This window comes from Hyperolius riggenbachi, chromosome 3 (assembly GCF_040937935.1).
Source record: "Hyperolius riggenbachi isolate aHypRig1 chromosome 3, aHypRig1.pri, whole genome shotgun sequence".
Lineage (NCBI taxonomy): Eukaryota > Metazoa > Chordata > Amphibia > Anura > Hyperoliidae > Hyperolius > Hyperolius riggenbachi.
In genome coordinates this window covers 112,277,322-112,291,840 of record NC_090648.1, presented here as the reverse complement: position 1 = coordinate 112,291,840, position 14,519 = coordinate 112,277,322, and the positions used below count along the sequence as shown (strand labels likewise).

The following is a 14,519-nucleotide window of genomic DNA, read 5'->3' as shown; positions in this document are numbered from 1 at the left end:
TAAGATTTCATTATCCACCAGCACCATTTCATTATCCAGCCGGCCCTTTTTTCCTGGCGCCCATTTTTCATGCACGTAATTAAAATAACGAGCAGCAAAATATCTATACAGACTGGGACAGTGCTGTACAAAAAGTGGCGTTATAACAACACTTGAACAAATGTGAGTGGTTTATCGCCAATAGGGTGCTAAGGTAAGGCTCAATACTCAAATAAATAAAGAGGTACTGATTCCCAGGCTTGACCAAATCAGTAGGCAAGACCAGAATGGTGTAAATACACCAGCCTACCAAATAATCCTGACCCAATGCTCGCTAAATACTGGAGTTACAGTGAGTTGATGAACACTCCTTCATACACACATTTCATGACGTGTATCACCCACAACGGGCTTCATCAGGAGTAATACCTACAGTGATAATTAGTGAAAAATAATAATAAAAAAACCCACCCAAACAAATTGAGCAACCACCAGCATGTGAAACATGTCGAGAAATGTGTGTATGAAGGAGTGTTCGCCACCTCACTGTAACTCCAGAATTTAGTAATGAATTTGAAGATACTTCCAGAGCATCACATCATATGAAATGCAGAGGAGTAGCTATGGGTGGGCAAGGGAGGACATATGTCCCCCGCAGCACTGTCAGGGCGCTTAGCACGACCATTGCACCCCCATGTGTATGAGAGGCGGCTCGCTGGCTACCTGAAGTGTCCCTGCTTCTCTCCCTCCCTCTAAATAACTTTTGACTCTGCCCATGACCACATTTTGATGTGTGGCCATGCCCATTTTTGTCCAGAGAGGGGGCGCAAAAACTGTTTTTGTCCCCAGGTGCTGAAAACCCTAGCTACGCCTCTGATGAAATGCCCCATAGGTTTTCATTGCGTTGCAGTAAAAAGGGTAACGCAATGGAATGAAAATGTCCCAGTGTGAAAGGGGCCTCAACTGGAGAAATCACAGAGCCTCTTGATAAAACAGACAACAGCAGCAGCCATGTATCTGTAAGGAAGCCGACCTCAGAGCAGGGGTGGATGAATTGTTCTCTAGAGCCTACAACAATCTGAGAATAAGCAGTTCATTGACATGACTGATCTACCTGAGCTGAATTAAAGACCTCTTTTAATGCTGACTAGCTTGTGACCCACGACTGAATCACGACATGTTAGACAAAACATTAGAGCGTTTTGTTTCCCCTTTCTAGTAATCAGGGTGATAACTCCAGGCCCCTGTATATAAGGCATAACTCAGCAAGCATGTTTTGAAACCCCCCTGGCAGGTACTGACTGAGTCTCCATCCACATCTTGTGGGGAAGATCTCCTGAGCCCTGGCATTTCCTGTTGTGAGAACTCGTGTCTGGAAGAGGGGAGAGAGATGGGGAAATAAGCCAGCAATAGAGAAAACACATACAAGGATGAATATAAAGAAAACAGGAGAGGGTTTTTTTCTCTTTTGTGCAAAAAAAGGCAAATAGGATAATGTAGCTTAACTAAACACGCCACTCCTTTACCAAAATAAAAAATACGATGGTCACTCTTCTTATTTTAACATCATCGGCCACTCCTGTAGAGCAAGGAGTAATATTTCTAAGCAAAATAACTAACCTCTGAAAGAGGGACAGTTGGGAGCTATGTATGTGTGTAGCCATTGGGATTACAATGATTGAGCACCAAAGGAAGATGCTGCATGTTTCATATGTTCAAGTAAGTGAAAGAAGCCTGCTGGCAACTGGAACAGACGCACGAGGAAGTCTTCAGTCAAGCTGACAAGATTCTTCTAACAAGCAGCAAGAGAATTTCTAGCTATATTGAAGCGGTACTGCTCTATAGTTAACCTAAAAAGTCATTTCACTGATGCAGTGGATAAAGATGGTGGTCTCAAAGAAAAACTCAAAAAAGCATCAATCAACAAGTAGAAAATTAAAATATACTTTCTAGCAACCTCTTGTCCATTTGCTTTATAAGGGTGTGAAGTTATCCCATGCTCCCAGTCATGGTCACCAGAGCCAGTTTTACCATAAGGCATTGTAGGCATGCGCCTACAGGCACCTGATGATGAAAAGGCGTCTCACTCCCCTCCCCTAGTGCCACCATCCTTCCCTATGCAGAGTCCAGAGCAGAGCGTAAATGAGAGGTTACTCACCCAGCTCTCGGCATTCCACTGATGAAATCTCCCTTCAGACGGGGCAAATCTAGCTACTTAATACTGAAGGTACCTCAAGCTCCCTAATACTAAGGGGCATTCATAGCTACCTATGACGGGCAAGGGAAGTAAGGGAGAAGTGACAGCTGGGACAGCCAGCACTCTTGCGGTGCAGTTCAGTCTAGGGTTTCAGGACATCTGGGCCTATAGGCTCCAGTGCTGTATGTCCAGGTTTGATGGTCACTGTGGTTTATGAGGGGACAGAATTTGCAAGGCATCCCCACTGCTGACAGGAAGTAGGCAGTTGATAAATACAACAGATTGGACCCTCACAATCATGGGGTCTCTGGCTGCTTGTAACCGGCTCCTATAGCTGAGAGGTGGGGGCTAGTATTGTTTTGGCAGGGATTCATGCTTTTTTTGTATATTTCTTTAGGAAAGATTTTGCTCTGAAGTAACTAACTTGACAAGCTCAGGCAGCTGCATGAGATAATGGGGTATTTACTAAACTTCGGTAATGAGAACACCGTGTGTAAAGTCTGAGTAGAGCCTAAATCAATAGATTACATGTACAGGGAGTCTCCAACTTACAAACACCCAACATGAACGACCTGCCGATACAAACAGCCCGCAATGAGAAAAGAGCTGCTTCCGGTTCCGCCGATACTTTGTAATATAGTTAGAGCTTCAGGGAGCACAGGAGGGGTACGATTGTTTCCAATCCATTGTAACAGTCGGATGGGACATCAAATTATTTCAGGAAATTGGATCCTTAATGGGCACCCTTGGAGCCACAGATGATTCACACATTCAAATATTCTGGGTTTCCATGCAAATATTATGCAGCTTGAAAATGAAACAAACAAATGCAGTAGCTGATAAGTTGAGGGATTTTTCCCAGGGATGGGGGGAGGAGTGGGTAGACATGCTATCTGCATATCTGCATTTAAACTCATAGTATTTATATCTGATTGAGCATCTCTAATAATTACATTCAGGAGGCTGTTGCCATGACTACTAACATTCTTCCTTCACTGAAAATACACAAAACGTTTCCCTTCAATAATAAGGTCGGATTGTGTAAGAACTCTTAGGACAGATTTTACAAGTCACCCTTCCAGTTCCAGACTTAAAGGTAATTTATTACTGGAATGGAATGTACCCCAGAGGACATTAAAGTATTTTAATGTTCCTTTTGTCATGGCTTATCGCTGAGGCTGTCCTGGGGAGATGAGCCCATATTGTGAAATGATGTGAACTGGTTCAAGAATTCAGCGGTCCTCAAGCATATGGTAACTCAGTCTCAGCAATAAGTGATCTTAATGATCTGCCTGGAGTAGTCTGTGTGGAAACTCTTCCATATGGAGAAAATAATGACTGGTGGTAATGGAGAGAGCACAAGAGGCAGCTCTATCATACACTACACTGCAGCTCACTTGTCCATGCCAGACTCTTAAAGGACGCACAAAGCGAAAATAAACTAATGAAATAAACGCTTGTATCTATCTTCCTTCTCCTAAAAATGACTTTTTAAGATATTACACAGTTTTATTTTATGTTTAAATCTACTTTATAAGTTTTAACTGTTTTATCGTTTTTGCTCAATGACACATTCATTGAAGTATGCCAGAGGTAAAATCTATGAACTATTGATCATTTTTATCTCTTTCCTGCTCTCAGAAGCCATTTTCTGCTAGAAAAGTGTTTTATAGTTGGAATTTCTTATCAGTAAGGGTCACACTGTAGTCACTTCCTGTTTGAGTCAGGACTGAGTCAGCCACTTACATACCTGATATTTAACTCTTTCAGGCAGAGAGAGAAAAAGGAACACAGCATAGTTATTTGCGTACCAGGCACTGTACATACCCATGTCTATCTCATCATGTCAAATGTTACCTCACGTATCCATTAACCATTTCCGCCGCCCGGACGTGAAGCTCACGTCCGGGCGGCAGCTCTGTAGCGCTCCCGCGCTTGGGCGCGCTCCCGCCCGCGATCGCGGGCGCGCCCCCGCATCCCCGCTGTGCCGCCCGGTAGCCCTGGGATCAGTGAAAGGGAACATGGTTCCCGATCACCGATCCCTTTCCCCCGCAGAAAAACCGAAGCGCTCACCTGTGAGGCTTCAGTTCTTCTGCCCGGAGAGAGTTCTGCATCGCCCTTGTACTTCCGCTTAGCAGGAAGTACAAGGATGGAGAAAAAAAATGAAGGTGGCCATCTTGTGGCCAAATAGCAAAACTACAGCTACACATTTTTAACATTACAATTTACATAGACAACAACATTAAAAATTAACTGTTTATGCCCCACACCAAAATATTCCCCAAATAAAAATTTTAATGGAAAAAAAAAAAATTACAATAAAAAAAAAAAAAAGACATAAATAGTTACCAAAGGGTCTGAATTTTTTAAATATGCATTTGAAGGGGGTATACTACAAACATTTTTTAAATTATAGGCTTGTAAATAGCGATGAACGCAAAACGGAAACAATGCACCTTTATTTCCAAATAAAATATTGTCGCCATACATTGTGATAGAGACAAAATTTAAATGGTATAATAACCGAGACATATGTGCAAATAAAATACATAGGTTTTAATTATGGTAGCGTGGATTATTTTAAAGCTATAAAGGCCGAAAACTGAGAAATAATGAATTTTTTCCATTTTTTTCTTATTAATCCTGTTAAAATGCATTTACGGTAAAGTGGCTCTTAGCAAAATTTACCACCCACAGAAAGCCTAATTAGTGGCGGAAAAAACAAGATATAGATCAATAAATTGTGATAAGTAGTGATAAAGTTATTAGCGAATGAATGGGAGGTGAAAATTGCTCCGATGCATAAGGTGGAAAATCCCCGCGGGCTGAAATGGAGGGTACCTGAGATGAAACACACCTCAGGTTTTATACTTACCAGGGGCTACCTTAAGCCTCCTTGAGGCGGTTTGGTCCCTTGCTGACTCCCCAGGTGGCTCCTGTCCCCGAAGTATGCTGCAGGATCGGGGGGGGGGGGGGCTGTAGGTTAGGGTTACTTACTTACTGGATTTACCATAATTCTGATTTACCATCATTTGGATTTACAATAATTCAGGCACAGGTGATGCTCCGTCCCCCTCCTCTGGAATGCAGTCACAGACATGTTTTTAAAGTCTGCTAAGGCTCAGAACTTCCTCTTTGCTCTAAAAAATACACAAAAGCATAATAACCTTCAAAGAACAACATTTCCTTGTTACAGCTGATACAAATCCTTCAATAAATCTGCAGTGTCTTTTTCCTGCTTTCATCAAGCTGCCATCTGGTAAAAGTCTCTCTCTGTGCCTGGCAATTTTTGTTGTAACAGTTCAGTAACTCAGGCCTGAATATAGAAGCTAAAAAATTAAGCTGGCCTAATGAGAGGGGACAGTGACAGCCAGTGATGCTCATCTAAGCTAGGATATCCGAGGTACTCGGATATCCTAGCTTTTTTTCACTATTCGAGCTCGAATACCGAGCTCGAATAGTATTAGCTATCAGGACTGTGCTATCCGAGCGCACTTAGATAGCAAGCAGCTATCCGGAGATATCCTAGCTATCCGAGCTCGGATAGCGTCACGAGCTCGGATAGCGTCACGACAGACGTCACCTCGAGTCCTCACAAGCGAATCAGAGGGCTCTCAGCCCTCTAACTGCAGCCAATCACAGAGGGGGAGCCTGGCCAAGCCCCCCTCTATAAATAGCGGATGCCATCTTGCCTCACTCGTCCTGCTTGCGACTTACTGACTGATAGTACTGAGAGACTGCTCCAGTGCTTTTTATCTGTGTGCAAGTGCATTGCTATTGTTCTAAACCAAGCATTTTTACACTCCAACACTTGATATTCAACTGTATTGCTTTGTATTGTAGATAGATTGTATTTTAGGCAGTTTAGTTTGTGTGATTAGGGAGGGGACTAGGAAGGGAGAGAGACTGTCACTGGTGCTGCTGCAGGCCTGCAGCCTGCAGCTAGGCCCTGTGCCTAGGCAAGGCAGCCTGTCCTACTCTACTCCTGTACTACTACTACTACTTCTGTGTTAGATAGATTTGTACTATTTTGTAGTTAGCAAGGCCCAGGTTTACTGCTATACCTGTCCTGCTGTATCTGCTCTCTGTAATCTAGTCACACCTGTTCTATTATTTAGCTAGATTCTTCTATTGTTTAGTGAAGCCTTCCCTCAGACATCCACCCCCACTGTCCAGCCAGCACAGAGACAGCAGCAGGTGCCTGCATCCACCAGCAGCAAGCGCACGCGCACCACAGACCTGCTGTCTCTGACCCAAGAGCTCTACATGAGTGTAGAGCTGCCAAGGACTAGAGAGGAGGTGCCTGCAGCAACATCCTTCTCCAGTCACAGGCAGCGCTTGACCCGCATGGTGGCTGACTACATGGGGTCCTTCAGCGGGCTTGACAGCGTGGCCCCTGTTGATCCCATGGAGTATTGGGTCAAGCACCTGCCGATCTGGAGCGAACTTGCACAGTACGCCCTGGAAGTGCTCTCCTGCCCCCCTTCCAGCGTACTGCTGCTTCAGTGCAGCCGGTGGAGTCGTCACTGAGAAGCAATCTCGTCTGTCTCACAAGTCTGTGGACAGACTGACGTTTCTCAAAATGAACCAGGCTTGGGTGGAAGGCGAATTCCTGGCCCCTGTTGTCGGCGAGAGGGGGACATGAAGTGGCGCACACACACATTACTCCTGCTGCTGCTGCTGCTGTATTTCTTCCTGCTGTCTGTGTGTCTCCACTGCCAGGGAACACATTACAAGGTGCTGCTGCCCATGCGCCACCAGCCATTACGCTCAACAATAGCTGCATTAATTTGAAAAAAAAAATGTAATTATTTTAGAGGTGTCCGGGTTGAAAACTGTGCTGTCCCAATTGTGTATTGGACACAATGTGGGCTTCACGACCACTGTCTGGAACCTCATGCTGTTTATTTACAGCCCTGGTAACACCGCTAGGAACCAGGGCCTATTATGTCAGTCACATCACACTGCCTGACACACACTACTCCTCCTCCTGTAGCTGCATTGAGCTTCTGCTGTCTGTGTGCTGCTACCACTGCCAGGGAGAACAGAAAAAGAACTATTTTCTGCTGCCACCTGCCCACCCACTCTCCTACCGAGTACCGACTATTACCACACACTACAAATAGCTGCAAGCCTGCAGCTACTTCCTCCTCCTGCTGATGTCTGTGTTTTACCACCACCAGGGTACACAGAAAAAGGCGCTGTGGCTTGCAATGTGCCACTACCTACCTATTATGCCATCAACACAAATATAACTATGGCGTTATTAAAATAAAATATTTCCACAAATGGAGTAAAAAAAAAATATTACAAAAGAAAGGAAAACCAAGACACAATATAATGATAGAGAAGAAGAGGAATAAGAAGATGAAGAAGAAGAAGAAGATATAGAAGAAGATATAGAAGAAGATGAAGAAGATATAGAAGAAGAAGATATAGAAGAAGAAGAAGATATAGAAGAAGGAGAAGAAGAAGGAGAAGAAGAAGATATAGAAGAAGAAAAAGATAATTGAAGAAGATATAGAACAAGAAGAAAAAGAAGAAGATATAGAAGAAGATGAAGACGACGTAAATGAAGACTGTTCCAACAACCATTTTGGACATACCTTCTCATGCAAACACTTTTCATGAAGTAAATTTACTATTTTTGATACCTTTTTTATAACTACTACATCACCACATAATCACTTGATGTTTTTCTTCATAAAAAAGGTGGTTTCATGCATCATTGACCTCCTACACAAGTTTTACAAGCTATTTAAGGCCAGCTTGAATATTTTACTCGAATACAGACTCGGATAGTGACGTCGGATATCCGAGGTCGAATCGGATATTCGATTAAATCGGATATTGAACTTTGAGTGAATTCGGATAGTTTACTATCCGAATTTGACCAAACTCGAATAGGATAATGAGGTATCCGAGCAACACTAGTGACAGCATTGATGACTCTCAATCTACCCTGCTGATGTACAGGGTCGGACTGGGACACTGGGGGCCCACCAAAGAAATTTTAACCTGGGGCCCATACATCCCATGATTGCGGTGAAAAAATGGCGTGACCATGCACCAGAAGGTGGGCGTGGTCATGATGTATTATGGACAGGGCCAAATGTACATAATCTTAGCAGCATTGTAATTCAGAGACACTGCTGCCCAGCAAAACTTTGCATAGAGTCTCCTCCTTCAATATAAAGTAATGTCCTACTTTTGCAGAGGTTGCGACCGCAGAGGTTGCAACCACATCGGGGCCCTTGGGCCAAAAGGGCTCCAAAGGGCCCTCCCTCAACTACGGTATTACCTCTCTATTGGTCCTTTGCTCATAATAATCACTTCTATAGATACTTTGAACAGTGGTAATCATTAACAAGCTATTTCCCATCCCCTTCTTGCACCTGTGACACTGTAGTTGCCATTGGCAGGCCTACAGCTCCTTAGCTATGCCACTGCTCTCAGCATGAGTGATTACAGCACTGAGAAGAGAATTTTTGTGCTGCAGGCAGCAATTGGAGCTCTGTCAGACAAGGAGGGGGGGCCCACCAGAGACCTGGAGGGGGGGGGGGCCCACCGAGGGAAAAAACTGTACTACTGTGGCCCAGTCTGACCCTGGATGTAGAGGTCCTACTGGGAGGATAAGCTGCAGTGAGCGATCCTTCCTGGCCACCAAATGATACAAATGTGTAGCACAATAGTGCAAAGTTTGGCTATTCTATTAAAACATGCAAAGATGTGACTACAAGTCATGGGGTCTCAAAGCAAAATTTTGATAGGGCAACCAGCCTAAGTTTCCTTCTCAATGGACATGAGTGGATAAAGCAAAATTCACTCAAAAGCAATATACAGTGCAAAAAAAAAAACCTGGCAGCAAAGAAGATGCCTACATGCCAGTTATTATAAGCACCAACCTCTGTCTTGTAGGGCCTTCTGGCTGGTGATGTCTTGCAGCTGTTGAACGCCATGCTATTCAATAAATGCTGCAATACTCAACTCAACTTTGCGCCTCACTCCCTACACTCACTCTGTACACCGTACACATCCTACACTCTGTCCTTGGGCTACACTGCTCATTTTAAAGTGAACCTGAAGTGCAAATAAACTTGTGAGATAAATAGTTGGCTCTACAAAAGTCATCTGAAATAAGACTTTCCTGGAGTCCCAGATTCCTATTTGGTTTTAAGGGTTAAAAATCTGGAGTTTGAAGACTAAACGGTTGTGCTGGTACAAACTTACTGTTTTATTCGGCTCTCATGCACCGCAATGAGGACTTTTTATTCATTGCCTTTTATCAGGAATGTATTCACAGCACACAAACGACATATGACCTTTACTGAAAGAAGAGGTTTATAGCCCTGGATTGTTCAACCTTACAGTGAAAAAAAACCAAAAACTCAAGAGAAACTTTAACCACATTCTAATCAGTAGTTGTAACCCCCTTTCCCACGAGAAATATTTTCCATTTCTCTAACAGATCATCAGGGGGGTCTGTATGGCTGATATTGTGGTGAAACCCCTCCCACAGTGTGATGTCATGACCATTGTCATGACAGTTTGCTTTCAGTGAACCTCATTGCATTGTGAGAAATAATGGCTTTTTCCAACAGCCAAGCAAGCGATAGCTCCCTCTGTACAAAGAACTCTCAGTAATGAACATTCCTTACAGATCACCCGTCAGAACTAAAGATGTCACCACCAGTGATAAGTTTCAGAATTTACATCAGAGAGAGGAGAGATTTTGCAATGAGCAAACACTGACTAAATAATCTGTAAATAAATATTTTAAACAATAAACAATTGTATTCATTATGTTATTTTCACCAAAGTTGCATGTACCACGACTGGTGACCCACTGGGCGTAACAATGCACAAAAGATGCACACGCTTTTCTTGGGTTTCTGTGCCTTTTTCAGCTGTTTATTGTACTGAATGCTTGATTAGTTATTAGCTTATGTGTAGCATAATTTCTTGTCTGCCTTCCTCTGAATAGGAAGAAGAAGAAGACGGACTTCCTAAAAAGAAATGGCCCACAGTGGACGCTTCATACTATGGAGGAAGAGGAGTGGGAGGAATAAAGAGAATGGAGGTAATAACTCATTTGTGTTTGTATGTTTATGTGTTTGGAGGGAGGTGTGATCCAAGGTTACAGCAATTCACCATACTATGGCCCATATGCAATTCACTTCTTCTTCTGAGTTATCTACTAGTAGATAATTTTTCATCTTTTGTTTAAAATAATGTTTCAGCACTCTGCAATTGAAAAAGCATCAAAAAGTAGATGAAAAGGTACTACAGAAATTATTTGGAGTACTTTCTTTGCTTGCTGGTGCTTTAAAAGGCATTTAATTGACAAATTGTGAAAATATCACCTAGGAGAAAATGTGCATATGGGCCTATATGTGTAAATACTTCTCTTTTGTTGCTCCCTATTGTTAAAATATAGCTTAGGAGGCATGCTTAATGCTAGAGTGACCAGACGTCCCGGATTGCCCGGGACGGGTCCCGGATTCGAGGTCCGCTGTCCCAGGCTGCATGAGGTCCCGGGAAACGTCCCGCTTTCAGCAGCTGGACGTCCCGGCCTCGGGACTCTGGCCACTCTATCTTCATGAACTGGCAGCGGTATCTATAGACGCCGTGCCAGTTCATTGCCTGCAGCCCCGCTCCAGCCTCCTTAGTCTTCCGGTGTTCCGACACCGGCAGGCGAGCAGGGCTACTATTTGTGTCTCCAGTACAGGGCTTCGGGCGCCATCTTGCCGTAGCCCTGTCAGTGCGGGAGACAAGAGCAGGAGGAATGTGGTCCCGGGAGCAGCGCGCCAGAGGCCGGAGACTTCTGCCAGGTGAGTAAATGCTTTCTTTTCCAGGTGAAATGTGCTCCCATTGCGTTTATTTTCTGGTGAAATGTTTGCCCGCATTGCGTTTCTTTTCTGGTGAAATGTTTGCCTGCATTGCGTTTATTTTCTGGTGAAATGTTTGTCCGCATTGCATTTATTTTCTTGTGAAATGTTTGTCCGCATTGCGTTTCTTTTCTGTTGAAATGTTTACCCGCATTGCGTTTATTTTCTGGTGAAATGTTTGCCCGCATTGCGTTTATTTTCTGGTGACATGTTTGCCCGCATTGCGTTTATTTTCTGGTGAAATGTTTGCCCACATTACGTTTATTTTGTACTGACATGTTGCCCGCATTGCGTTTATTTTGTACTGACATGTTTGCCCGCATTGCGTTTATTTTGTACTGACATGTTTTCCCGCATTGCGTTTATTTTTTACTGACATGTTTGCCCGCACTGCGTTTATTTTTTACTGACATGTTTACCCGCACTGCGTTTATTTTGTACTGACATGTTTGCCCGCATTGCGTTTATTTTGTACTGACATGTTGCCCGCATTGCGTTTATTTTGTACTGACATGTTTGCCCGCATTGCGTTTATTTTGTACTGACATGTTGCCCCCATTGCGTTTATTTTGTACTGACATGTTTTCCCGCATTGCGTTTATTTTTTACTGACATGTTTGCCCGCACTGCGTTTATTTTTTACTGACATGTTTGCCCTCACTGCGTTTATTTTGTACTGACATGTTTGCCCGCATTGCGTTTATTTTGTACTGACATGTTGCCCGCATTGCGTTTATTTTGTACTGACATGTTTGCCCGCATTGCGTTTATTTTGTACTGACATGTTTGCCCGCATTGCGTTTATTTTGTACTGACATGTTTGCCCGCATTGCGTTTATTTTGTACTGACATGTTTGCCCGCATTGCGTTTATTTTGTACTGACATGTTTGCCCGCATTGCGTTTATTTTGTACTGACCGCATTGCGTTTATTTTGTACTGACATGTTTTCCCACATTGCGTTTATTTTGTACTGACATGTTTGCCCGCATTTCGTTTATTTTGTACTGACATGTTTGCCCGCATTGCGTTTATTTTGTACTGACATGTTTGCCCGCATTGTGTTTATTTTGTACTGACATGTTGCCCATTGCGTTTATTTTGTGCTGACATGTTGCCCATTGAGTTTATTTTCTGGTGTCCGGGGTAACTGTTACTGCATTTATTATTAAATAGTCATAGGTGGCTATGTTTGCTGCTTTGTGGTTACAGTATACTATTAGCATCACACAGTTTCAGCACACCCATGATGCAAAGTCTCGTTTGACCACATCATGGCGTAAACACTGCTTTCTTATGCCTCGCTGTTACATCATTACGTTAGCTCCGCCCATTCAATGTCGTGGCCACGCCCATTTCTCGCCGCGGCAACCCCCCACAACCCTTAGTCTTCGTCACTGCGCGCTCCTCAGTCCATCCACTCCCCCCCCCCCCCGCCCCCTCCCTGTCCCAGGTTGGACCCACAAAAATCTGGTCACTCTACCTAAGCTATATTTTAACAATAGGGAGCAACGAAAGAGAAGTGTTAGTGTCAGGGCAGTGTCAGTGTGTAACAGGCTTAAGACCGGCCTAGGAACTCTAAATCTTAACTCCGACATACTCCGCCTTCTTCTAAAGTCTAAAGCATTGTACACACTTTCAATTTTTATTGGCCTATCTCTGTCAAATTATACCACTTACATTTATTATGAGGGTCAATAGATATTGAATACTATGAGCAGATTATGTAGGTAAACCCTCATACTACATGGAGGTAGTAAAAATGGACAGTGATTGACCAATCACAATTGAAAGAGTGTGCCAGGCTTTCGGGTGCATACACACATCCACTTTTGACTGAGCAATAACTGGCCAATCTTACCACTTCCATGTACTATGATAGCTTACCTACACAATCTGTTCATATTATTCAAAATATGTTCACTCTCATATTACATGAAGGTGGAAAAATGGGCCACACTTTCATAATTGAAAGTTTCATAATTGAAAGTGTGTAACAGGCTTTATTCCCCTATTGAAGCATAAGGTCAATTTGTGGGGTAGCTAGTAAAACTTCTCAGTATGTTTTTGAGAGCTTTTGCTGATTCAAGCAGGGAAAGGCTTTATTGGCATGTCTAAAGGAAAGATGATGCATTTTGAGGGAACTTTCCACTTCTTCGGGTCATTTACAATTTATTAAGGGCCTAAAAGAAATCGTGAACACTTCTTGACTGTGCTGAAAGTCTCCATTCTAATACATGCCTAGAAACATGATAACTTCCCTCACTGGGTGAAAGTAGAGCGCTAAGCTTATTCCCACACAGAGGCTCATATCTCCTGAGTGAGCTCCCTTGGCAGGAGTTTGTTTACCAGAGATTTCTGTCATTGGGAACTTACATGATCTCACACTTTTCTAGGACTGGAAGTGAGGTGATTGATGAGGAGTCTAAGAACACAGGAGGGGCAGAGCTTAGTCAGAGGGTCAGGTGGTGCACATGAGTCTTACAGGATCTCAGCATTTATTATATATGATATATTTCTGTTCAGTTCAGCTTCAGCTCTGAAGACAAACTGTGTGAGGGGATTGCCATAGCTTTAGTTTGCAAAATATTACTTAATATGAGCTTAGATACACCTTAGGGGAAAAATCCTTATAGCATTTTTAATGCTATAAGTTGTAACAAATCATTCAAGCAGCAATCCAAGTAAATATCCTGAGTTGGAATATTCTTCAGTACATTTCTACACGAGTGCATTATCCATTTATTCAGGGGGTACTGGAGGTCAGCTGACCCAAGTTCTGGCTAAACAATGGCTATTATGAATGCGTACATACCATATTAATATACAGCTAGGAAACTGACACTGTGATATTCAGCAGTGGCGGTCTCCTCTCTCAGACCCCCATTAATCTGTTAAATATTCACTGGGCTGACAGCCCAAGCCATTTGGCACTTGTTGGCTTTCCTTGGCACCGTCTTATACTGGCATTCCCTTCACCTGGTCTAGTTTCCTAGTGCTTCACTGAGAAAACATATATTATCTACCCCCGTGACTGTTTAGGATTATATATCTGCAATCTATGCTTCATATATGTATGTAGAGATAATAACGTCTTTAAAATCTATTATGTGTAGTGCGCTGTTTGTTAAAAAGAGTCGATGAAAGATGGAAGCTGTCATTGCTTCATTGTTTCAGAAATCACAATCTGCTGAGCTGCTGTCATTCTTATCCTGTGATGGTCATATCTAGGAGAACTCACAGAGAAGCATGTGATTTGTTTGATCAGCTGATGCATTTGCAAAGCTCTGATTTGCTGTGATCACACATGTGCTTTTGCACATGATCATGACTAGTATATCAGAGAGATGCGTAAAGGCCCATACACACGTCGGATTTTTCCGAACGACGGGTCGTTTGAACGTCCCGTTGTTCAGTCGTCCTCACGCCAAATCGGGCGTGTGTACAGACTGTCGT

General features: G+C 43.2%; 1 protein-coding gene across 2 annotated transcripts in view; it reads left to right on the top strand.

Annotated features, from left to right (window-relative positions):
* ANTXR1 (ANTXR cell adhesion molecule 1) overlaps positions 1-14,519 on the top strand; it is a 266,350-nt gene that overhangs the window by 175,591 nt on the left and 76,240 nt on the right. For both annotated transcript variants that reach the window (XM_068274807.1, XM_068274808.1), the window contains exon 15: positions 10,161-10,256. In XM_068274807.1, the coding sequence (XP_068130908.1) occupies positions 10,161-10,256 (96 nt within the window). The remainder of the gene's footprint in view (positions 1-10,160; positions 10,257-14,519) is intronic.